The sequence below is a fragment of the Chiloscyllium plagiosum genome, chromosome 10 (genome assembly GCF_004010195.1).
Source record: "Chiloscyllium plagiosum isolate BGI_BamShark_2017 chromosome 10, ASM401019v2, whole genome shotgun sequence".
Lineage (NCBI taxonomy): Eukaryota > Metazoa > Chordata > Chondrichthyes > Orectolobiformes > Hemiscylliidae > Chiloscyllium > Chiloscyllium plagiosum.
Window position 1 is genome coordinate 45,943,085 of NC_057719.1, and position 24,582 is coordinate 45,967,666.

A 24,582-nucleotide genomic window follows, 5' to 3' on the forward strand; every position below is an offset into this window, starting at 1 on the left:
TTCTTAGAACAGCTGGTGCTGGAGCCTACCAGGGAGAAGGCAATTCTGGATCTGGTATTGTGCAACGAACCAGAATTGATCAGGGGCCTCGAAGTGAAGGAGCCATTGGGAAGTAGTGACCATAATACAATAAGCTTCAATCTGCAATTTGAGAGGGAGAGGGTACAAATGAAAGTGATAATATTTCTATTAAATAAAGGGAACTATGGAGCTATAAGATCATAAGGCATAGGAGCGGAAGTAAGGCCATTCAGCCCATCGAGTCCACTCTGCCATTCAATCATGGCTGATGGGCATTTCAACGCCACTTACCCGCACTCTCCCCATATCCCTTAATTCCTTGAGAGATGGCTTGGAGAGGGTGGACGCTAGGAAATTTTTCTGTTAGGCGAGGAGACTAGGACCCGTGGACACAGCTTTAGAATTAGAGGGGGTAAATTCAGAATAGAAATGCGGAGACATTTCTTCAGCCAGAGAGTGGTGGGTCTGTGGAATTCATTGCCACAGAGTGCAGTGGAGGCTGGGACGCTAAATGTCTTCAAGGCAGAAATTGATAAATTCTTGATGTCACAAGGAATTAAGGGCTACGGGGAAAATGCGGGTAAGTAGAGTTGAAATGCCCATCAGCCGTGATTGAATGGCGGAGTGGACTCGATGGGCCGAATGGCCTTACTTCCGCTCCTATGTCTTATGGTCTTATCCCCAGGACCTGATCAGGTGTACCCGAGAACTTTGTGGGAAGCTAGGGAAGTGATTGCTGGACCTCTTGCTGAGATATTTGTATCATCTATAGTCACAGGTGAAGTGCCGGAAGACTGGAGGTTGGCTAACATGGTGCCACTGTTTAAGAAGGGTGGTAAGGACAAGCCAGGGACAAATAGACCAGTGAGCCTGATGTCGGTGGTGGGCACATTGTTGGAGGGAATCCCTAGGGACAGGATGTACATGTATTTGGAAAGGCAAGGATTGATTAGAGGTGGTCAACATGGCTTTGTGCATGGGAAATCATGTCTCGTAAACTTGATTGAGTTTTTTGAAGAAGTAATAGAGTATTGATGAGGGCAGAGCGGTGGACATAATCCATATGGACTTCAGTAAGGCATTCGACAAGGTTCCCCATGGAACACTAGTTAACAAGATTAGATCTCATGGAGTACAGGGAGAACTAGAACTAGCCATTTGGATACAGAACTGGCTCAAAGGTAGAAGACAGAGGATGGTGGTGGAGGGTTGTTTTTCAGACTGGAGGCCTGTGACCAGTAGAGTGGCACGAGGATCGGTGCTGGGTCCACTACTTTTCATCCATAATATAAATGATTTGGATGTGAGCGTAAGAGTTATAGTTAGTAAGTTCGCAAATGACACCAAAATAGGAGGTGTAGTGGACAGCGAAGGTTATCTCAGATTACAGTGTGATCTTGACCAGATGGGCCATTGGGCTGAGAAGTGTCAGATGGAGTTTAATTCAGATAAATGCGAGGTGCTGCATTTTGGGAAAGCAAATCTTAGCAGGACTTATACACTAAATGGTAAGGTCCTAGGGAGTGTTGCTGAACAAAGAGGCCTTGGAGTGCAGGTTCATCGCTCCTTGAAAGTGGAGTCGCAGGTAGATAGGATTGTGAAGAAGGCGATTAGTATGCTTTCCTTTATTGGTCAGAGTATTGAGTACAGGAGTTGGGAGGTCATGTTGCAGCTGTACGGGACATTGGTTAGACCACTGTTGGAAAGATGTTGTGAAACGTGAAAGGGTTCAGAAAAGATTTACAAGGATGTTGCCAGAGTTGGAGGATTTGAGCTATAGGGAGAGGTTGAATAGGTTAGGGTTGTTGTTTCCCTGGAGCGACAGAGGCTGAGAGGTGACCTTATAGAGGTTTACACAATCATGAGGGGTATGGATAGGCTAAATAGACAAAGTCTTTTCCCTGGGGTGGGGGAGTCCAGAACTAGAGGGCATAGGTTTAGGGTGAGAGGAGAAAGATATAAAAGAGACCTAAGGGGCCACTTTTTCACGCAGAGGGTGGCACGTGTATGGAATGAGCTGCCAGAGGCAATGGTGGAGGCTAGTACAATTGCAACGTTCAAAAGGCATTTGGATGGGTATATGAATAAGAGGGGTTTGGAGGGATACGGTCTGGGTGCTGGCAGGTTGGGACTCGTTTGGGTTGGGATATCTAGTCGACATGGGCAAGTTGGACCAAAGTGTCTGTTTCCATGCTGTACATCTCTGACTGTAATTGAGATCACAGTACTACTTGTTGTGACACACCACTGCTTACAGACAGTCCCCCAAGTTGCGTATGGGTTCTGGTCTGGAGTCCATTTGCAGTTTGATTTGTTTGCAAGTCAGAAAACCATATAAAGAAGTAGTTTCTAAGTACAGGAAATGTTCGCATGTCGGGTACTCAAATTTATATCCCTGTATAAGGTCACATTCGTATGTGTGAACATTCATTTGTCAGATCCTTTTAAATCGGGACCTTTTGTAAATCTTGCTGACCTCAAAAAGACTTCCTGTTCGTTAGCTAATCATTCATTTGTGCAAATATGCTGTCTCCCACAACATGAGTTTTTATTTTCCCTAGTAAGCTTTGATGTGCTACTTTATCAAAAGCCTTTTGGAATCTTAAGTACAATACAGCCACTGGTTCACCTTTATCCACAGCTTGGTTACCTCCTTAAAGAACTCCAATAGACTGACCAAACTTCATATTTCTTTCACAAACTATGTTCACACTGACTCAACTTATTTAAGTGCCCTACTATAACTTTCATAGCAGCTTCAAACAAATCTCCTATTATAAATTTTAAGCATTTAGCTTGCATTTTAATGCTTTATCTCTTTTTCAATGAGGTTATTATGTTAGCTTTAAAATTTATTCTAAGAACCTAAGAGCAATGCTATTTTTGTGGGCTGCTTATATTCTAATCAACTGAAAATAAATTCTTTTAATTTTTAGTAAGTCTTAATTTCTCCCTCTGATTATCTGCTGGTGTCCTATAGTGGACATTTCATTCGCCTGGAGCCATCCAAAGTTGTTCTCCGCTCCTGATAGCTTGCTTCCTTTTCCTTTCCAAGCCAGATAACTTCTCATCCTAGAGCTGACTTTCACTGTGGGACTTAAAAATGGGGATTCCTGCACTCTAGCTCAAGTTAGGTGAGTTTTCCAGCCTCCTTTTAAATTGTCTGGAGCTCAGTCTCTCCATTCGGAATGTGGACTCCAGTTTGCATGATGAACAATAGAGTATTTTCTCTATTTCAGGTTCAGTACTAGCTAGCTTTGTCTCATCCTTTCTGTCTGTCAGATGTTTAAGGTACTGACTTGATTCTGACAGTTTCAGGGCTATCTAAGAAAACTTGCAACCCGATTCTTCAATCACTTTCTACTAATATTTCCTTTCCCAAAGATCCATCCCGATGGCAGTACATATCATGGGCCTTGTGTCCAGGTAGAAATATGGATCAGCTATTTTCTAAATTGTCATTGAGCAAAAGCACATTTTGTCAAATACTTTTGCACTCTTGCACTCATTAAGACATTTTGCAAGAATACCAATTCAGGAGAAAATCAATGTTTATACTGCATGAAAGGGGAATGGCATTGCCAAGTAGCATGCATCTGTTAACATTGACTTGATTTTAAACTAAGCAGGTAGACTCTGATTAGGCAGGGCATTGTCTTGAGAAGGTAACCAGCAGATGGCTGTCAACTATTTTGTTCAATTGGAACAGGCACAGGGCTTGTATATGTTCTTTCTGTCTGCTAAGAGCAGGATCCTATAGCTTCCAGATCACACAAATATGGCTTGCTGCAAGCTTGAATGATTATCTTCAATTGATTGTCAGCATATGTCCTTGCACATTCATGATTATCCATTAGACGTTATTCAATTGCCGAATCGCACCTAATGTTTTGAATATTGCTAGTATGAGCTGGTTGGATGCATCGGTAGCCACTCATTATGAACAGCTAAAAGGCTTCCTATTTGATGTGATCTGCCAATCTTTGGGGTGTATGGCCTACGTGCCATCACGTTGGCACTGAAATTTATATTCCACGTGACAATGTTTATGAGAGGCAGAATATCTATTTGACTGGACTGCAGCATCCAGATAGTGGCAACCACCACTTGTAATGCTGCTGCAGAGTACTGGTGTAAAACAGCTAGTGTCATTTGTTGATCATACATTTGAAATACCTTACTCTTCTAGGATAATCTGATGTAGACTTCTCAGAACCAAAAGTGACCACATTAAGGCCTTCCACAAGTTTGTGCAATATAAAATGAGAAGTGATGTAACCAGGATAGCTATTATACCACAGTATGATTTTGATGTGCCCCATTTCAGAATCAAGTTTGTACAATGGAAAAATTGGCTTGGGCCCTATTTATGAGGCTATCCAAAAGACCAATTTTATAGCATATGAAACTCGGAATCTGAACTTGTGTACTGACCAATGATGCTAGTTTTGTTGTAACAATCAACCTGATTGATTTCTCAGTGAATATATTGAAGAAAGGGAACTGATTTGACTGTTTCACTTCAAATGTGAATTTGAGCACAGGCTGAGGCCCATTAAAACATGTCAGAAATTCTTTTAAGCAGCTGTGGATTTAAGGATGGCAAACATTATCATCAACATATTGGAAATATTCAAGGGGTAGCAGGCTCATGGTTATTCTATTAAAGACCCATTTCTCGTGGAACTCAAAAGATATTTGAGAGCATTGTGTATAGTAGAGATCCCATGGTAACACCATCTATGTTGTAGAAGTTGAATGCAGCTGAACAGGTTGCTGAGTTCACAAGTTGTACAAATATTGATTCATGTAATGGTGACAGGTCTAGATTGTCATGATACAGTACTGCAGCCCAGATGGTGATGGCTTCTTTGAGCACATGGGGACTGCATTGCTATTCATATGTAAGTCCTCTGATCCTTTTAACTGTGAAGGAATCTTGCATTGTATGAATCTGTAGTTTGCTGTTTGTCTAAACCTGGTCTTGACTCCTATTCAATAAAAAGCACACCACTTAGTCCACTCACCAAGGCACAGGATCAACACATTAGTAAATAATGACGCATTCATTTGTAAGCTGCAACACAGGAAATGCACGAGTACAACTGTGCCAGCATCAGTATTATTAGATTAGATTAGATTAGATTAGATTAGATTACTTACAGTGTGGAAACAGGCCCTTCGGCCCAACAAGTCCACACCGACCCGCCGAAGCGTAACCCACCCATACCCCTACATTTACCCCTTACCTAACACTATGGGCAATTTAGCATGGCCAATTCACCTGACCTGCACATCTTTGTGACTGTGGGAAGAAACCGGAGCACCCGGAGGAAACCCACGCAGACACTGGGAGAACGTGCAAACTCCACACAGTCAGTCGCCTGAGGCGGGAACTGAACCCAGGTCTTTGGCGCTGTGAGGCAGCAGTGCTAACCACTGTGCCACTGTGCCGCCCCATGATTAACATGATTTTTTTTAAAAATGGGAGTGTGACAAGGTCATCCACACAGTGTTGCCCATATCTTAACTTGCGTACTGTTCTGTTCACCAATCACTTCTATGCTTATTGACTTACTTTGGGTCCTGGACCAACAATGTTTTAATTTTTAAAATTCTTATTTCTGTTTTCATATTCCTCTGGTGTCTTGCAGCTCCTCTAACCTTCTACCTAAACTTCTTCAACTCTCTGCTTTCCTTTTAAGATACCCTTAAAATTGGCCTCATTCTTTGTGAATTAATTTCAAAGCTGGTTTTCTCGTTCCTCTGTGAAATTCCTTTGGCTGTTATAATATATTAAAGACATTATCCAAATGCAAGTTGTTATTGTGATTTGGAGACCGGTTTATCAAACCTTAATACCTGAGCTGCTGACTGAAATCTTAATCTTTAGAGAAATCTCCCTATTCAGAATTTGAGCACTTAATGCAGGTCTCATCAGTGAAAGGTAGTTAGAGATTGCTGAGCCCTTTTTGAAATTCCTCTATTCATTGCTTTAACTCACCGGCATTTGGTGGTTGATTATTTTTAAAAGCGTGGCAGAGATTGATAAATGACAATTTGATAGGAATACAATTTCAATTCAAGAAAACATGTACTGGCCTCTATTGTTCTGATTGGCAAAGTATTGTAATTTATAACTTCATTGGACCATACACCTGAAGATCAGGTGCAGGCCATTCAAGTCTGCTTCACTATTCAATGAGATCATGACTTATCTGATAAATCCCTATTTCACTTTCCTGTCTTTGCTTTGTAATCCTTGATTCTTTTACTGATGAAAATTCTGTCTGTCTCAGCCTTGAATAATGCAACGATCCAGGCTCTACAGTCCTCTGCACAGAATTTCACAAATTTACTACCGTCTGAGAGAAGAAATCCTTCCTCATCTTTATCTTAAAAGAGCAACTCCTTACTCTGAGATTATGCCCTCTGGTTCTCAACCATACCGCATGGGGAAACAATGTTTCTGCTGATCTTTTTGTTTCAATAAGCTGCCTACCTTCTCTCCCCCCTAAAAAAATAAAAAACAACGTGCAGGCATAGTCTGTTTAATCATTCCATACCTGGGATCAGTCTGGTTATCCTTCTCTGGACTGCCTTCAATGTTAGTGCACCTTTCCTTGGGCAACAGGACTAAACCTGTTCACAGTATTCTAATTGCCTTCTATAGTTTCAGCAAGGCCTCCCTATTTTATACTCTCTTCCATTTGAAATAAAGGCCAACATTCCATTTGAATTCCCCTATTACACATTGAGCTTCTTTGCTCGCTTTTTTTTTGGTATTTATGCACAAGGACACAAATCTCTTCATGCTACAGCTTTCTGCAGTTTTTATCCTTTGAAATCATATTCAGCTCTTCTCAGCCTGCCAAAGTGTATAACCTCACATTTTCCACATTATGTTCAATCTGCCATGATGTTGTCTGCTCACTTAAGTTGTCTATGTCCCTCTGTATGCATTTTGTGATCTTTGTTACTTCCTACATATTTTTATGTCATCGCAAACTTAGTTATATTATGTTCACTTTTCTCATCCAAGTCATTAATGTATACAATAAGTCGCTATGACAGTCCACTAGTTACAGAGTCATAGAGATGTACAGCACAGAAAAGACCCTTCAGTCCAACCTGTTCATGCTGACCAGATATCCCAACCCAATCTTGTCCCACCAGCCAACACCCGGCTCATATTCCTCCAAAACCTTCCTATTGATATACCCATCCAGATGCCTTTTAAATGTTGCAATTATACTAGCCTCTATCACCTCCTCATTCCATACACGTACCACCCTCTGCGTGAAAGTGTTGCCCCTTAGGTCTCTTTTATATCTTTCTCCTCTCACCTTAAACCTATGCCTCCTAGCTCGGGATTCCCCCATCCCAGGGAAGAGACTTTGTCTACTTCCCCTATCATGATGTTATAAACCTCTATAAGGTCACCACTCAGCCTCCAACGCTCCAGGGAAAGCAGCCCTACCGTATTCAACCTCTCCCTATAGTTCAAATCCTCCAACCCTGGCAGCATTTTTGTAAATCTTTTCTGCACCCTTTTAAGTTTCACAACAGATTTGCAAGCAATATTCCAAAAGTGGCCTAACCAATATCCTGTACAGCTGCAATATGACCTCCCCAACTTCTGTACTCAATACTCTGACCAATAAAGGAAAGTATATCAAACGCCACCTTCACTTACAGGTTACTATCTTGAAACTGCCCTCCTGATTGCAACTCTGCCTTTTATTAGTTAGCTAATCCTCTATCCATTCTAATATACTGCCTACAACACCATAAGTCTTACTTTACTTTAATGTGCAGTCTTTATCAAAAACATTATAAAAATCCACATATATTCACTGCTTCCCCTTTATCTATACTGCTTGTTACTATCTCAAAGAATTCTAGTAAGTGTGTCAGGCATGATTTCCCCTTTGTGAAGCCATGCCTTTTCTGCTTGATCATATTATCTACTTTAAATGATCTGTTGTTTCCTTTCAATAGATTCAACTAACAGATGTTAAACTAACCGGCCAATATAGTTACCTTTATTTTGCTTCCTTTTTTCAATAAACATGTTAGATTTGCAGTTTTCCAATCCTCTGGGAGTTTTCCAGAATCTGAAGTTTCTTGAAAGATTACTAACTGTATATCTGCTATCTCTAGCTTTTCTTTTAATCCTTAATTTTGCGTGCACCCCATGGCCTTAGTTTCCCCAGCGCTTTTTCTCTAGTTATTGTATTGCCTTACCTCCTTTAATAGTTCAGTAACTTTGGAATGCTGTTTGTGTTTTCTATTGTGCAAAGTTTTTATTCAATTTCTCTGCCTTTTCCTTGTTCTCCATTATTATTGTCTCAAAATTTATCTTTTCTCTCTATTCTGTGTTTGGTCATCTTTTGGTTTTTATAACTTTCCCAATCATCTACCTTATCACTAATCTTTGCCACATGGAAAGAAAAAAGTACGCAGTTGATGTTATCCTTAACTTCACTGGTATTAACATAAAAATCATTATTTCCGGCTTCATGTTATTTGCAATTTGTTTGATAGGATGTTGCAGATCACAGAATCTAAATAGTAAATATTTTTCTTTGGTAGCTTCCTATTCTTGAGGAAAATGGAATAACTCACATAATATGTGTACGGCAGGATATCGAGGCAAATTTCATCAAGGCAAATTTCCAAGAGAAATTTAGGTAAATATTTGAAATTATATAGTAGTAAATATCCTCTTAAAAGTGTTTTTACTATATAGTCATCTTTATTAGGATCAAGCAAAATTCTTGACTGTGCCATTGAGCATCAGAAACAATTGTAACAGCGATTGTAAACTTGACAATTCTCTCTACCTTTTTCCTAACCTCAGGAGAGTGATCTGAAAGAGGAAAGGAAAGATGGTTAGGTCACTTCTACCATATTGGTTCTTCTAAACAAGCCAGCTAAGAAATGTCTAGACTTGTTTACCCATGGGATCTAGATTTTGTTAACAAGGCCAGCATTTGTTCAACATCCTTAATTACCTTTGAACTGTGTGGCTTGCTAGGATATTTCAAAGGGCAGTTAAGAGGCAAACATATTGATGTGGGTCTGTTGCATTAAGGTCGACAGATTTCCTTCCCTAAATTGCATTAATGAATCAAATGGGGTTTTATAACAATGATAGTTTGTATTGAGTCACCATTACTGAGGCTAGCTTTATATTACAGATGCATTATTTGAATTTCAGTTTCACCAACTGTTAGCTTGGGCCTCATAATACTCTAATAACATCGTCGCTTTCTGAAAATTCATTTATGGGATGAGGATGCCACTGGCTAGGCTAGCACGTATTGCCCATTTGCCGTTGTGCAGAAGTAGAAAAGAGTCAAATCCAGGCCAGACCAAGTAAGGATGGCAGTTTCCTTTCCTAAAGGACATTAGTGAGCCAGATAAGATTTTTTTTCCCAATAATTGGCAGTGACTTATTGGGCATCATTAAGATTCTTAATTAAACTATTTTTTATTGAATTCAAATTCCATCATCTGCTGTGGTAGGGTTTGAGCCTCTGTCCCTAGAGAATTACCTGTGTCTCTGGATTAACAACTCTGCAGTAATACCACTAGGCCGTAAAAGGTGGTTGCGCCACCATCATCCCTCTGGACTATCTTATGCTCTCGATTGTGGGATTTACAACGAGGAACTTCACCAAAAAAAATTCTTCCGTTGATGTTTACCTTGTGCTTGCAGATATTTAGTTTTGGATATTGCTGACAATCCAGTGGAGAATATTATACGATATTTCCCTGTGGTAAGTACTTTCTGCATTTCTGGTTGTCTGTCTTTCTTGTGTTTCTTCCTACTTACATAATACATTACTTTATTTTTAAAAAAAATCCCAAGTTTTGTGAACATGTGTCTAGTACATTATAACCTGAATTTAACTATCAATAGTTTTTAAAAGGTAGAATTGCATTTGTTCTAGTTTTAAATATCTATTATTTCATCATTGTGACTGTACTTCCCATTTTTTTTGTCAGGATAACTTTGCTTGTTACTAAAATGAACACAAAAATGCTGCAGCATCCCAGCAAAAAGTAGAGTTTATGTTTCAAGTAGAGTATTGCTGTTCAGAACAGAAATTGGTTGGAAAATGGTGACGTTTTAATATAATTTTGCTACAGATGCAAAGGAGGAGCAAAGTGGGGGGAGGTGGCAGATGGTGTGGAGGACTAGTGCAAAAGACGAAAGAGTTGCTCATTGGAGTCAAGGAGGAATAGAGGTATAGCACAGATGTAAATTAAGGTGTGCAAAGGTCAGAGTGGGTCCTCATAGCTGAGAGCAAAGTAAACAAGACAAGTCTGTTGAGTGTAGAGAGAATATAAGAAAAATGGAAGGTAGATGTCATGAGTTCAGTCTCTGAAGTTGTATAATTCAGTATTGAGTCCTAGAAGTTGTAAAATGTCAAAGTGGAAAATAAGGTGGTATTTCCCAGAGCATATGCTGTGCTTTGATGGAACATTGCAATAGGCTCTGCACAGATATGTTAACAGAAAGGGTCAATGAAGGTCATGCCATTGATGTAATGCACATGAACTTCCAGGAGGCATTTGACATGATTATGGCAACATTGATGCAAAAGTGAATAAATGATAAGTAACAGTGGATATTTATTTGACTAGAATAGGATATGTGGTCCAGCTGCCCAAGGCTCAGTTTTGGGATCCTTGCTTGTCTTCGCATACATTAATAATTTAGATCTTGATGTACACTTGGAAAATTTGATGTTTGTGAATGATACAAAGTTTAGAAGCGTTGTAAACTGTGAGGAAGCTAGTAAGAACTTCAAACGATAGAGACAGATTTGCAGAGTGAGTGTATAGGTGGCAGGTGAAGTTCAATGTAAAAAAGTTAAGATACAAAATAAGGAGTAACACTAAAGGAGGTGCAAGAACAGAGGGACAAGGATGTGTAAGTGCATAGACATTGAAGATGGAGACAGCAATTGACAAAACGTTGTATTCTGAGCTTGCTTAATTGTACCTTGGAGTAGAAGAGCAAGGAGGTGATACTGAACTTATAAGACACTTGTCAGACCTTGGTTGGAGTATTTTGAAAAATTCAGGGTGCCACAGTCTGAAGAATGTAAAAGCATTGGAGTGAGTGCAGAAGAGTTTTACAGGCATGGTTCTAGGGATAAGATACTTCACTTACGAGAATATATTGGAGAGCTTTGGACTGCTCTCCTTGGAGAGAAGAAAGCTAAGAGGAGATCTGATAGAAGTTTTCAGAATGATGAGTAGGTGCTGGGGTGAAACTAGGTAAAAACAATGACTGCAGATGCTGGAAACCAGATTTTGGATTAGTGGTGCTGGAAGAGCACAGCAGTTCAGGCTGCATCCGTGGAGCAGCAAAATCGACGTTTCGGGCAAAAGCCCTTCTTCAGGAATAAAAGGCTTTTATTCCTGATGAAGGGCTTTTGCCCGAAACGTCGATTTTGCTGCTCCTCGGATGCTGCCCGAACTGCTGTGCTCTTCCAGCACCACTAATCCAAAAGCTGGGGTGAAACTGCTGCTCATAAAAGGATCAAGAATGAGAGGATGCGGATTTAATGTCTCACACAAAAGAAGTGAATGTAATGTACAAATAAAACTTTTCTAAACCACAAGTGGTTCAAGTCTGGAATACATGGGATGGAGGTATGGTGGCGGCAGTTTCATTTGAGGCATTCCAGAGGGCACTGTGATTTTTAAATAGCCTGGCATGTTGTTTCTGTGTGGAAAAGGCAGGAGAGTGGCACCAAGTCATGGTGCCCATTTCGAGAGCGGGTGCAGATTTGATGGGCTGAAAGGTTGCTGCCTCTCCTGGAACATTTCTGAGATGCATGCCAGGAATATTTTGCATCGTTATGGTTCATGTTCAGAATTAGTTTCAGGAAATAATCAATATTGGCTTTGTTTCCTGGTAGCCAAATGATCTGAATTGTGTTTGGACATGATTATTGTATCAAGATTCATCAGCTACAACAGAATATGTGTATTGACCTAACACAGCTCAACAAAATAGTAGCTAGGGAAGTCCATCCATGTCAAGTAACTTGGGTTGAAGACTGAACAATAAATAAGTCTTGGCGGAAGAGACACTTACCTCTAGCAAGTTAAGGTTTCTTGAATTTAAGTAATTGTATACAGATTACGTTATACACTTGGTAACAAGAAGAATAGAAGACATGAATGACTAACTACTACTGCTGAGATCTACCCAATGCTCCATAAGACCATAAAGTCTAGGAACAAAAGTAGGCCATTCAGCCAATAGAGCAGCGAAAGTGAGGACTGCAGGTGCTGGAGATCAGAGTCAAGATTAGAGTGGTGCTGGAAAAGCACAGCAGGTCAGGCAGCATCCGAGAAGCAGGAATATCAACGTTTCTGGCACCCGGATAGGTGGGAAGGAAGATTGGCAGGTAGGACAGTTCACGAGGATGGTGCTGAGCTGGAAGGTTGGAACTGGGGTAAGGTGGAGGGGGGAGGGGAAGTGAGGAAACTGGTGAACTCCACGCTAAGAGTGCAATAGGTGGATGCTCATTCATCCAATTGAGTCTACTCTGCCATTCAATGTAATCATGGTTGATCTGATCATACTCAGTTCCATTTTCCTGCCTTTTTTGTAGAACCCTTGATTCCCATACTGATTGATAATCTGTCTATCTCAGCCTTGAATATTCTTAACTTCACAGCCTTGAGAGACCTCTTTTGTAAAGAATTCCACAGATTCACCACCCTCGAAGAAATTCCTCCTCATCTGTATTTCAGATGTGCTACTCTTATGGCCCTCTGATCCTCAACTCTCCCACATGGGGAAGCAACCTTTTTGCATCAACACTGTCTCTTCTATGTTTCAATAAGACTGCCTCTCATTCTTCTAAATTTCGAGTACAGGCCCAACCATATCCAGGTTCAATCTAGTGAACCTTCTCTAGACCACCTCCAATGCCAATATATCTTTCCTTAGATTAGGGTAAATAAAACTGTTCACGGTATTCTAGCTTTGGTCTTACTATTGCCTTTTATAGTTTTAGCAAAATCTCCCTATTCTTATATTCCATTCCCTTTGAAATAAAGCCCAGACTTTCCTTTGCCATTCCTATTGCCCACTGAACTTGGATACTAGCTTTTTGCACAGGGATGCAAATCCCTCTGTGCTATAGTTTTCTGCAGTCTTTATCTATTGAAATCATATTTCACTCCTCTCCCCTTCTTGCCAAAGTGCATAATCTCACATTTTCCCTCTGTTCCATCTACCATGTTTCTGCCCAATCGTTTAACCTGTCTATATTCCTCCACAGACTCTTATCTTCACCACTTGCCTTTCCACCTATTTTGTGTAATCTTGTAAACTTGGCCATAATTCATTTCACTTTCCTCATCCAGTATTGTAACAATTGTGGCTCCAGCACTGGTCCCTGTGGCACACTGCTAGTTACAGGTTATCATCCTGAAAATGCCCCCCTTATTCCAATTGTCTTCTGCCAGGCAGTCACACCTCTATCCATGCTAATGTATTCCTTTCAATACTTTTTTTGATCTCCTTCCCTTTATAAATAAAAGCGTTACATTGGCAACTCTCCAATTTCTGGACTTTTTCAGAATGTAAGGATTTTTGAAAGATTACTACCAGTGCCTCCACTATCTCTGTAGCTTCTTGTAATACTTACTATGATCAAAGTTTTTGCGAAGATTTGTAGCTCGAGTGCTCGTTGTTGTGGTTCTGTTCGCCGAGCTGGAAGTTTTTGTTGCAAACATTTCGTCCCCTGGCTAGGCGACATCATCAGTGCTTGGGAGCCTCCTGCGACGCGCTTCTTTGATGTTTCCTCCGTTGTTTATAGTGGTCTGTCCCTGCCGCTTCCGGCTGTCAGTTTCAGCTGTCTGCTGTAGTGGTTGGTATATTGGATATACTTACTATGATAGAATTAAAACTTGAACATATTTCTACTTGGAATAGGTCTTGTAACTAATTAGAACTGGTAAATTAGAACTCAAAACTCAACCTATAATTGTGTTTGATATAGGTCTTGCAATTAAAGTTACAGTGTACTCAAAATTTTACAGTATCATCAATTTGTAAGGGATATATTTTGCAATGAAGTTGAATACCTAAGTTGATTAATAAAGCGATGCTTATGGGTATTTTAAGTCTTTCACATTTTGATGTACTTTTTACACCCTGTTCATTAGTATGTGTGGCCATGTTATACAGAAGAATATTAATATAATAATACCCAGTACATTCATCTGAAATGTTGTTTGCCAGTCATATTAATCATTTCAAATGAAATGGTTTAGCATCATCACTAATTGAGAAAATTCAGACAAATGCGTGAATGGATGTAAGTTTGCTTGCTGAGCTGAAAGCTTCATTTTCAGACATTTCATCACCATACTATGTACCATTGTCAATGAGCCTCTGGTGAAGAGCTGGTCTTACGTCCCGCTTTCTATTTGTGTTTAGGTTTCCTTGGGTTGGTGATGTCATTTCTGGTGTTGGTATTATTTCCTGTGCTTTTTCTAAGAGGGTGGTAAATGGGGTCCAAGTCAATGTGTTTTTTTGATCCCGGTTGGCATGCCGTACTTCCAAGAATTCTTATGCGGTCTCGATTTGGCTTGTCCAAGGATGGATGTGTTGTCCCAGTTAAAGTGGTGTCCTTCCTCATCTGTATGTAAGGATACTAGTGATAGTAGGTCATGTCTTTTTGTGGCATCACCAACCCAAGGAAACTTAAACACAAATGGAAAGTGGGAAATAACACCAGCGCATCACCAGAGAATTACTGATGATGTTACCTAGTATTGTGACAAAACATCTGAAAATGAACCTTCCAGCTTACCGAGCAAACTTACATCCAGAACCTCAAACTGAGCTGCAAATCTTCTCAAAACTTGCTAAAATGCATGAATATTAACTTCTTGTCACATTTACAGACCTTATTCTTACTCCTTAACTTTGTGCCTATGATATTGATAGTTTTTTTAAAAATAATTATCTGAAGTGTATGTTGAAAGGTTTGACTTGTTCTTATTTTGTGTACAAAAGATCTTTTCATTAAACATCAAAAGATTGAGTGTATTCCATCCAATATCTGTGCAATTAGAATTGAACTGATGCCTTTTGTTTTGGCAGTATAAATGTATTTCCAGGTTCATTCATTAATTGTCTAAAGCAGCCTTTGCTATACAGATTTCTTTTAAATAAAATACATGAAGATTTCATCTTGGGTGTTCCTGATATCTCTCAACAGATATTGTTATTTGTTTGTACATACACACAAATACGTGTATGGAATGAGCTGCCAGAGGAAGTGGTGGAGCCTGGTACAATTGCAACATTTAAGAGTCATTTGGATGGGTATATGAATAGGAAGGGTTTGGAGGGATTTGGGCCGGGTGCTGGCAGGTGGGACGAGATTGGGTTGGGATATCTGGTCGGCGTGGACAGGTTGGACCGAAGGGTCCGTTTCCATGCTGTACATCTCTATGACTCTATAGTGGAAAGGCAGAATGTGGGTTGATATCTACAGTTTTATCCAATGGTATTTCTAATTCCTGATTATTTCATAGAAATGCTCTGAAGCAAAACAGTATATCAAAGTCCTGTATGCATGTGATTTAATAAGATGTTATAGTGTGTTTAATATCACCAGACATCTCTTGTATGTTTGTACAATTCACTTGCATAATGAATATCCGAGCAACAATGTTAAGTATTTTTGGAGCATAACTCCAAAAAAGATCTTAGCTGAAATGCTTTCCTATTTAATTGTGAAATATATTCAGTTGCATGTGCTTTGTAGTTCTGCAAGGGGTGAATCGGGTTAGACCAGAAGTCAGATATGTTAAAAGATACCAAAAATGTGCTGTTGTAAATAGTTTTTGTGAATCAGCCCATTAAAACTGAAATTACAAAATTGAGAGAATGAATCATCTTAAATTTTGAAATAACAAGGTCTTCCAAAAGTGAAGATTCAGCTGTACCACCCAGTTCAGCAGATGGGTGACTTGAGGTAGCTACTGGAATAATGGGGCCCAGTTATGTAGTATTCCCAATTACGTTTTAATCCTTTTCTTAGCGGGGAAGCTGCTGCAGCTTCACCACAATGTAAGCACAGTTTATTGGGAGGTTAGATGGGCCTCAAAAGTAACAAGACTCTCATTCTACTATTTAGCTGGTTGTCAGCATGCCTGGCTGTGTGCTGAATGGCCTGCCTTTCATTCCCATCCACCAGCCAAACTGTTGGTTCGGCTTTTAAGACCGATTTGCACTTTTCCTGCTCTCTACCAATCTGAAATTCACTAAGGTTTAGAGCCAATCCCTTTGTATTTACTATTTGAGACGTTTGAATATAATATTGCATTCCAGTGGAAGAGCTTTGGTGTATTTACAACACTTTTTATTGCAAACTTTCTTTTCTAATTTGTATGTAAGTAAGGAATGGGTGTAAGAAAGAAATCTTCTGGTTTGCTTGGTTCACTCACATTCAAAAAGTGTGGCCTTGAAATAGCACAGTAGGTCAGGCAGCATCTGAGGAGCAGGAGAGTCTATGTTTCAGGCATAAGCCCTTGACTGTCACATTGTTTGTTACATTTATTTTAGCTTTATTTTATGCTAATCAGACCTGTCTAGAACCTAGTATAAGCATGTTCAAATCGCCAAAGATTTCCATTAAATGCTAGTTCCCTTTGAAAAGTAATTGTAATACGAAGATTATGTGAGAAATATATATTTTTATTTTTGTTATTTCTTCAGACAAAAGAATTCATTGATGGATGCTTGGAAAATGGAGGTAAAGATCTGATTTTTGATTAGTTTTCATAATGTTTTGCACAAACAAAGCTATGGTGATGTATCCTGGCCACTTTGCTTTCTCAGGGAAGGTTCTTTTACATGGAAATGCAGGTATTTCTCGAAGGTAAGAACATGATTCACTTTGGAGTTATAATCTAATTATCATGACCCCCCCCACCCCAGAGGAAAATTAGTGACTTTACTTTTTTTCTCCTTTCCTCCAGTGCAGCCTTGGTGATAGCATATATTATGGAAACATTTGGTGTTAAGTATAGGTAAGCAGTGAAAAGAAATATTAAGTTTAAGGTGTGATGACCATACTATATCTGTTACTATTTTAGCTCAACTCAAAGCTGAAGTTACCTTCTCCTAATAATGTAAATGACATTGAAAGCCAAATTACTGGCAAGGACAATAATATTTGCCCATCCTCAACTGGCCTTTTGAGTGTGGTGTTGAGCTACCTCCTTGAACCATTCCAGTGCACCTATGGTGGTATTAAGAAGGGTATTTCAGGAATTTGCTTCAAACTATTTAGCAATGATGTTAACAAGTTTTATGAACAATGGTCAATACATTGTTACAAATGTACAGTTTATAACTTTGGATTTCATTACAGTTTCTTTAATTTGGAATAAAATGGAGGAACAAAGAGGGTATGTGATCATAAAACATAGAACAGAACATTTCAGGAACAGTCCCTTTGACCCTCTGTCTAGGCTGAGCATGATCCTATTCTAAACTAATCATATCCCTCTATTCCCTACCTATTCATGTTTGTTTAAATGCCTTTTAAACATTGTGCTTGTATCTGCTTCTACCGCCTCTCCTGGCAGTGTGTTCCAGTGCATACGCCCTCTGTAAAAATAAGACTTGCCTCTCTCAACTCCTTTAACCTTCCCCTTTTCACCTTAAACGTGTGTTACCTAGTGTTTGACATTACCACCATGGGAAAAATAATTCAGACCATCCACCCTATCATGCTTCTCATTTTGTACATTTCTTTCAGGTTCACCCCTCAGCCTCCAACACTCTACTGAAAACAATCCCAGTTTGTCCAACTTCCCTTTATTACTTATACAATCCAATCCAGGCAACATCCTGGTCAACCTCTTTTGTGCCCACTCCAAAGCATCCACAGCCTTCCTATAGTGTGGTGACCAGAAATACTCTAAATGTGGCCCATCTAATGTTTTAAACAGCTGCAGCATTGACTTATCAACTTTTATACTAAATACCCCAACCAATAAAGGCAAACATGCCATATGCCTTCTTTACTGTCTTATCCTTTTTCAGGGAGCTATGGGCTTGGACCCCACAATCCTTCCATTTATCGCTGCTCCTAAGGTACTGCCATTAACTGTATAATGCATTTGACCTCCCAAAATGTATCACCACACAGTTGTCTAGATTAAACTCCATCTACCATTTCTTCACCAACTTTTCAACTGATCTCTATCCTGCTATACCCTTTGACAACCTTCTTCACGCTCATCAATTTTTGTATTGTCTACAAACCTACTAGTTAGACCTTGTACATTTTTATCTAAGTATATATATTTTTCAAACGGCAGAGGTCCCAGCACTGGTACTTGGGGAGCACGACTGGTGACAGACCCCCAGAAAAACACCCCTCCGTAACTACCCTCTGTCTTCCGTGACCAAGCTAATTTTGAATCCAACTTAACAACTGACTGTGGGTCCCATGTGACTTCATCTTCTAGAATAGTCTCCCATGCGGGACCTTGTCGAATGCTTTTGTAAAGTCCATGTCCACTGCCCTACCCTTCATATCCTCATTGCTTCCTCAGAAAATTCAAATTTTTGAGACAAGACCTCCTCTACATAAAGCCATGCTGACTTTTCCAAGTGAATTCATTCTTCTCCAAGTGCAAGTAAATCCTGCCCATAAGTATCTTCTCCACTAATTTCCCTACCATTGATGTAAGGCTAATTTGCCTGTAACTTTATGGATTACCCCTATTGCTCTTTTTTTTGAAAAATAACTGGCTATTCTTCAGTCTTCTGGGACTTCACCTGTGGCTAAAGAGAATGCAAAAATCTCTGTCAAGATTCCAGCAATCTCTTCCTTTTCCCCCCCTCAGTATCCTGGGATAGGGGACTTAATGTTTTTCAAGACACCCAACACCACCACCACCTTAAAATCAATATCCCCTAGAATATAAACATATTCTGTCTTTCTCTGTTTCTATCTTTCTAATCTTTCTCACTTATGTCCTCTTTCTCCTTGGTTAATTCAATCTGGCTGATGTATTCATTGAGGACTTCACCAACTTCCTCTGGTCCACGCATAAATTGCCTCCTTTTGTGCTATCCTTTTACTCCTTGTATACCTGAGATTTCCATTTGTTAAGGACATTTCATGGCCACTTTTAGCCCTTCTAATTTGTTGCTTGATTTCTTCACTGCTTCCTTATATCAGTCAAGGGCATTACCTGATTTTAGTTTCCTAAACCTTTACGTCTGCTTCCTTTTTCTTTTTGACTGAAGTTTCATTATTTTTTGTCATCCAAAGTTCCCAAATTTTGCCATCTTTATCTTTCAACCTCACAGCTACATGCTGGTCCTGAACTCTGATCAACTGGCCTTTAAAGACTCACATGTTGTCAGATTTCCATTTCCCCTGAAATAGCTGCCCTCAGTCTAATTTCTGCAGTTCTTGTCTAATAGTTTTCCCCCAATTTAGAACTTTCACTTGAGAGCCAGTCTTAATCATCTCTGCTCCATCTAAGGCCCCTGAAACTGAGAGACAAGCTAAGGGAGGTTAAAATCACCCATTGCAACAACCCTGTTGTTTTCACGTTTTTCCATGATCTGCCTACATATCTGTTCCTCTATGGACTGCTAGCTATTGTGAGGCTTATAGTATAACACTGTCATAGTGATTGCATCTTTCTCATTCCTGAGTTCAACACATACTTGCTGATGAGCCCTCCAAGATGTCCTCTTAGTGCAACTGTGATATTCTCCTTAATCAGTAATGCAATTCCCCCCTCCCACTTCATCTCTGTATTCGCTTGAAATATCTAAACACGAGGACATTGAGTTCCCAGTTTTGCTCTTCTCTCAGCCAAGTTTCTGTAATAGCTGCAACACTGTAAATCAAGGCTCTAAACTCATCTGTTACCTGTTATGCTCATTGCATTAAAATAAACACACATCAGACTGTCAGTCCCGTCATGCTCATTAACCTGGCCCTGCCTATTCTTCATATTAGACTTACTTAACCTTTCCTTTCCTCTCAATCACTTGACAAGTTGATGTATTACTCTGATCCCCAGCCCCTGCCTCACTAGTTTAACCCTCCTGAAATCAGTTTTGCATTCTCCTGACAACAAGTGAAGTGTGTGTTAAAGATTAAAGGGTAGCCCACGTTTACTTGATACAAGGTGCAAGGTACAAGGTGGGAACATGATTGTTGGATAGTCAATTTGTATACTTTTAAACTGTCTGTTTATTTGCAAGGTACGTTCTTAGTTCAGAGTGTAAAGGAGAGCTAGTCAACATCTCTACTTGAATAGAAGTGTAAATGATTCACATGGCCATAGTGGTTAACTTTTTGAGGGAAAAATTGCATAGGAAACCACTAAGATTGCAAGATTCTATTAAAAACATCTCCGAATCTCTCAGATAAATTACAAGAAATGGGAGAGAGAGAGAGGTGAAAACTGCAGGTTTTGCACTCCGGTTGAAGAAAATAGTTCATATGAATTTAACCAAAACAGAAAGATTCACTTGGTTTTGGCTGGAGGGAGGAATCAAAAAGTGTGGCGCTGGAAAAGCACAGCAGATCAGGCAGCATCTGAGGAGCAGGAGATTCGATGTTTCAGGCATAAGCCCTTATCAGGAATGGGAGAGAGGGGTGGGGAAGAGGGGTTAGGTAGTTGGGAAGGTGATAGGTTGATATAGGGTGGGGGGTGATGGTGATATGTCAGAGGGGAGGGTGGAGTGGATAGCTGGGAAGGAAGATGGGCAGATAGGACAGTTCAAGAGGGCGGTGCCGAGTTGGAGGGTCTGGGATGAGTTGAAGTTTCCTTTTCTCCCCTCCCCCCACCTCATCCCAGATCCAATCATCCAATTTTTTTATGTAGTTTGGAGCTTAAGTTGCCTTTTTCTTTCAGTAAAAGTCTTAACTTGCAACCTTGTACAAATCTAAATTAATTATTAGGGATTCAGTTTTTAAAGTTATTCATGTCTATGTGAATCATAACATGCTTTAAAATTTGGGGGAATGTTGGAAATGATAACCGTTTTCAGTCATCTTAAGAACTACTTGTTACTGCAATAGATGATTTTAAGATCTTTCTGATTGAATGAATTAAGATGAGTCCGATCACCTTACTCATTCTAATGATGTATTAATGAGTGCAATGAACCAGATTGCAGTGATTCAAGAAGGCAGTTCACCACCACCTCAAGGGCAAGTTGGGATAGGCAAATAGATTCTGGCCCAGCCAATGATACCTACATCCCGTAAGTGAATTGGAAAGAGAGTTTGGGTATGAGCAGAACCTTTCTGGTTTGTTACATTTTAAGTTATAGAATGTATTATCAAATTGTAGAAGTTCCTGTCTTTGTCCTAGTTGTTAGACTGGGTAGTCTCTTCATTGCTTGCCCTTGCTGGCTGCTAACTTGCCAACTTACTTTTATGTTATCGCCAAACTTTGACATTTTGTTCCATTTAAATGAGACTAAATCATATGCACATAGATCCCCATCACTGATCTTTCGAATAGAATAGAATAGAATATTTGAATCATTGTCACTCTTTGGAGAAAGGTAATAGCACAGAATGAGGCCACTCAGTTAATCATGTCTGTGCATTCCAAGGAGCAATTCTCCATACTTTCATTTTTTAAGTTTGCAGTTTTAATCCAATTCCTTCTTGAAGGCCTAGATTGAACCTGTCTCCATGAGGCATATGGGTAGTCCCTCCAGATCCCAACTCCAAACTGCATGTGTTTTTTCTTCATGTCACCATTGCTATTTTTGCCAGTTACCAAAAATTCATGACCTCTTGTTCTCAATCCTTCCACTAATGGGAACAGTTTTACCCTGTCTCCTTAATCCATTCGAGGCTACGGAGCTTGACAGTATACTGACAAAAGAATTGAAGACCTGTACTCCAGAATAAGCTGCATCCATAACCAAGCTGTTCCAGTACAGCTGCAACACTAGAATCTATCTGGCAATGTGAAAAATGCCCAGGTCTGCCCTGTCTACAAAACAATTACCAGACCATTAGTCAACAGTCCTTCATCAGAGTGAATGAAGGGGCTGTCCGCAGTGCCATGAGAGATATTTGCTCAGAATAACTTGCTCGCTGTCATTAGTTTGGCTTTAGCAAGGACTAATTAGCTACTGACCTTATTACTGCTTTGGCCCAGATATGTTCAAAAAAGCTGAACTCCAGAAATAAATGTGACATCAAGGCAGTATTTGAATGTTGTCAAGGAGCCCTAGCAAACTTGGACTCTGAGAATCAAAGGAAAATTTCTGCTTGTTGGAATCTTATCTCGCACAGGTAGTTGTGGTTATTGGAGATCATTTAATTCCGTCCTGGGACATCATGGCACAAGGTAATCGGGTAGCATCCTAGGTACAATCCCTTTCTGCTATTCCATAATCTAATCATAAAGTCAGAAGTTGGAATGTTTACTGATAACTGCACAATGTTTAGTGCGTTTGTAACAGAATGAGGCAAGGGTAATAATAATAGGGAACTAGGAAATGGGAGTGAAGTTGAATAAATACTTTACATCAGTTTTAATAGCAGAAGATGCCAATTGCATTCTAAAAATACTAAACAATCAAGGAATGGCTTGATTCCTGAAGAAGGGCTTATGCCCGAAACGTCGATTCTCCTGTTCCCTGGATGCTGCCTGACCTGCTGCGCTTTTCCAGCAACATATTTTCAACTCTGATCTCCAGCATCTGCAGACCTCACTTTCTCCCCACAATTATTTACAGTATATTATAATGAGTTGAATGAGGGAAGCGTATGTACTATAGCCAGGTTTGCAGATAACGCAAAAATAAATGGGAATGCAGGTAGTGAGGACTCAATGTCTAAATGGGTTTATAGACAGGTTAAGCAGGTAGGCAATTACATGGCAGATGGAATATAATCTGGGGAAATGTGAGGAAGAATAGAGGAACTCTATTATTTAAGTTGAAGAAGATGCTGCACAGAGGGATTTGGAGTCCTCATGCCTCAACCATTAGGTTTGCATATAAATTCAGTTGCTATTAGGGAAGCTAAATGGAATGTTGGTCTTTATTCCAAAAGGAATGGATTCGACAACTAGTGACGTCTTGCTGAAGCTATATAAGGCACTAGTTAGATCACAGCTAGAATACTATGAATTGATTTTGACCCCTTTATCCAAAGAAATATATACTAATGTTGGAGGCAGTCCAGAGCAGGATCACTTGGTTGAGCCAAGGAATTGAGGGTATCTCTTTTGTTGAGCGGGTTGGGCCTATACTCGTTGGAATTCACAATGATGAGAGGCAATGTTATTGAAACAGACAAGATTCTTACAGACCTGATAGGGTAGATGTGAAAAGGTTGTTCACTTTGTGGTGGAGCCTAGGACCAGAGGACATTATTTCAAAATAAAGGGTTGTCCATTTAAGGCAAATATGAAGAAGAATATCTTTTGGGAGTAGTGAATCTGTGGAATGTTTTACTACAGAGGGTTACAGAAGCTGGGTCAATAAGCATATTCAATAGACAGATTTTTAATTAGTATGATAATCAAATGTTATGGGGCAAAAGCAGAAAAATGGAGTTGGACCATGATCATCTTGAATGGCTGAGCAGACTTGGTGGGTGGAATGGCCTATTTCTCCTCCTTTTGTCTTATGATCTCAGATACAGAAGCAGTTCATGTCCATATGCAGTACTCCTGGCCAATATTGGCAGATACCATAATTGCCAGGTAATGACCATCTCCTCCTGCAACAGAGAATTAAATCATCTATCCTTGATATTCAAATGCATTGACATTGCTGAATTCCAACTATCAGTATTCTGACCAGAAGTTGGACCAGCCATGAAAACAAACTACAAGAACAGATTAGAGTCTAGGAATTTGGAGGCAATTACTCATTTAATTTGATTGCCCAATGTGTTGCCATTAATGTACATGGCACAAGTGGAGTGTGATAGAATACTCTCCCCTTTCCTGAATGGATGCAGCTTCACTAACACTGAAGGAATTTGACATCATTCAAACCAAAACAGCCCACTTCGTTGACACCCATCCACCATCTTCAGCATATGTATCTCTGTTACCCCCACTCCCCACAATTTGCAGTATGTACCATTTCCAAGATTGATAGTAGCAATTTATCAAGGCTTTTTCAACAACACCTTCCAAACTTGTGACCCCTACCATTTAGAAGAGCAGCAGACACATATGGGAGCACCACCATCTGCAAGTTTCCCTCCAAGCCATGTACCATCCTGGCTTGGAATTATTCACCATTCCTGCATGCAGGGTCAGAACCCTGAAATTCTTAATGGTATTGTGGGTGAACCTACATCCATGGATGACATCAGTTCAAGACAGGAAGTTGCCACCACATTCTCAAGATAACTAGATAATGAAAGTTGGCCAAGCCAGTGACACCTACATCGTCCTAAAATGTGTTGCCTAGAACTGCGCACAGCACTCTAGTTGAGGCCAAATCAATGTCTATACAAAGCTGCTTGCATTTTT

General features: G+C 39.9%; 1 protein-coding gene across 3 annotated transcripts in view; it reads left to right on the forward strand.

Annotated features, from left to right (window-relative positions):
* styx (serine/threonine/tyrosine interacting protein) overlaps window positions 1-24,582 on the forward strand; it is a 41,403-nt gene that overhangs the window by 10,176 nt on the left and 6,645 nt on the right. For all 3 annotated transcript variants that reach the window (XM_043697660.1, XM_043697662.1, XM_043697661.1), the window contains exons 4-8: window positions 8,617-8,714; window positions 9,746-9,806; window positions 16,796-16,832; window positions 16,919-16,958; window positions 17,059-17,109. In XM_043697660.1, coding sequence (XP_043553595.1) covers window positions 8,617-8,714; window positions 9,746-9,806; window positions 16,796-16,832; window positions 16,919-16,958; window positions 17,059-17,109 — 287 coding nt within the window. The remainder of the gene's footprint in view (window positions 1-8,616; window positions 8,715-9,745; window positions 9,807-16,795; window positions 16,833-16,918; window positions 16,959-17,058; window positions 17,110-24,582) is intronic.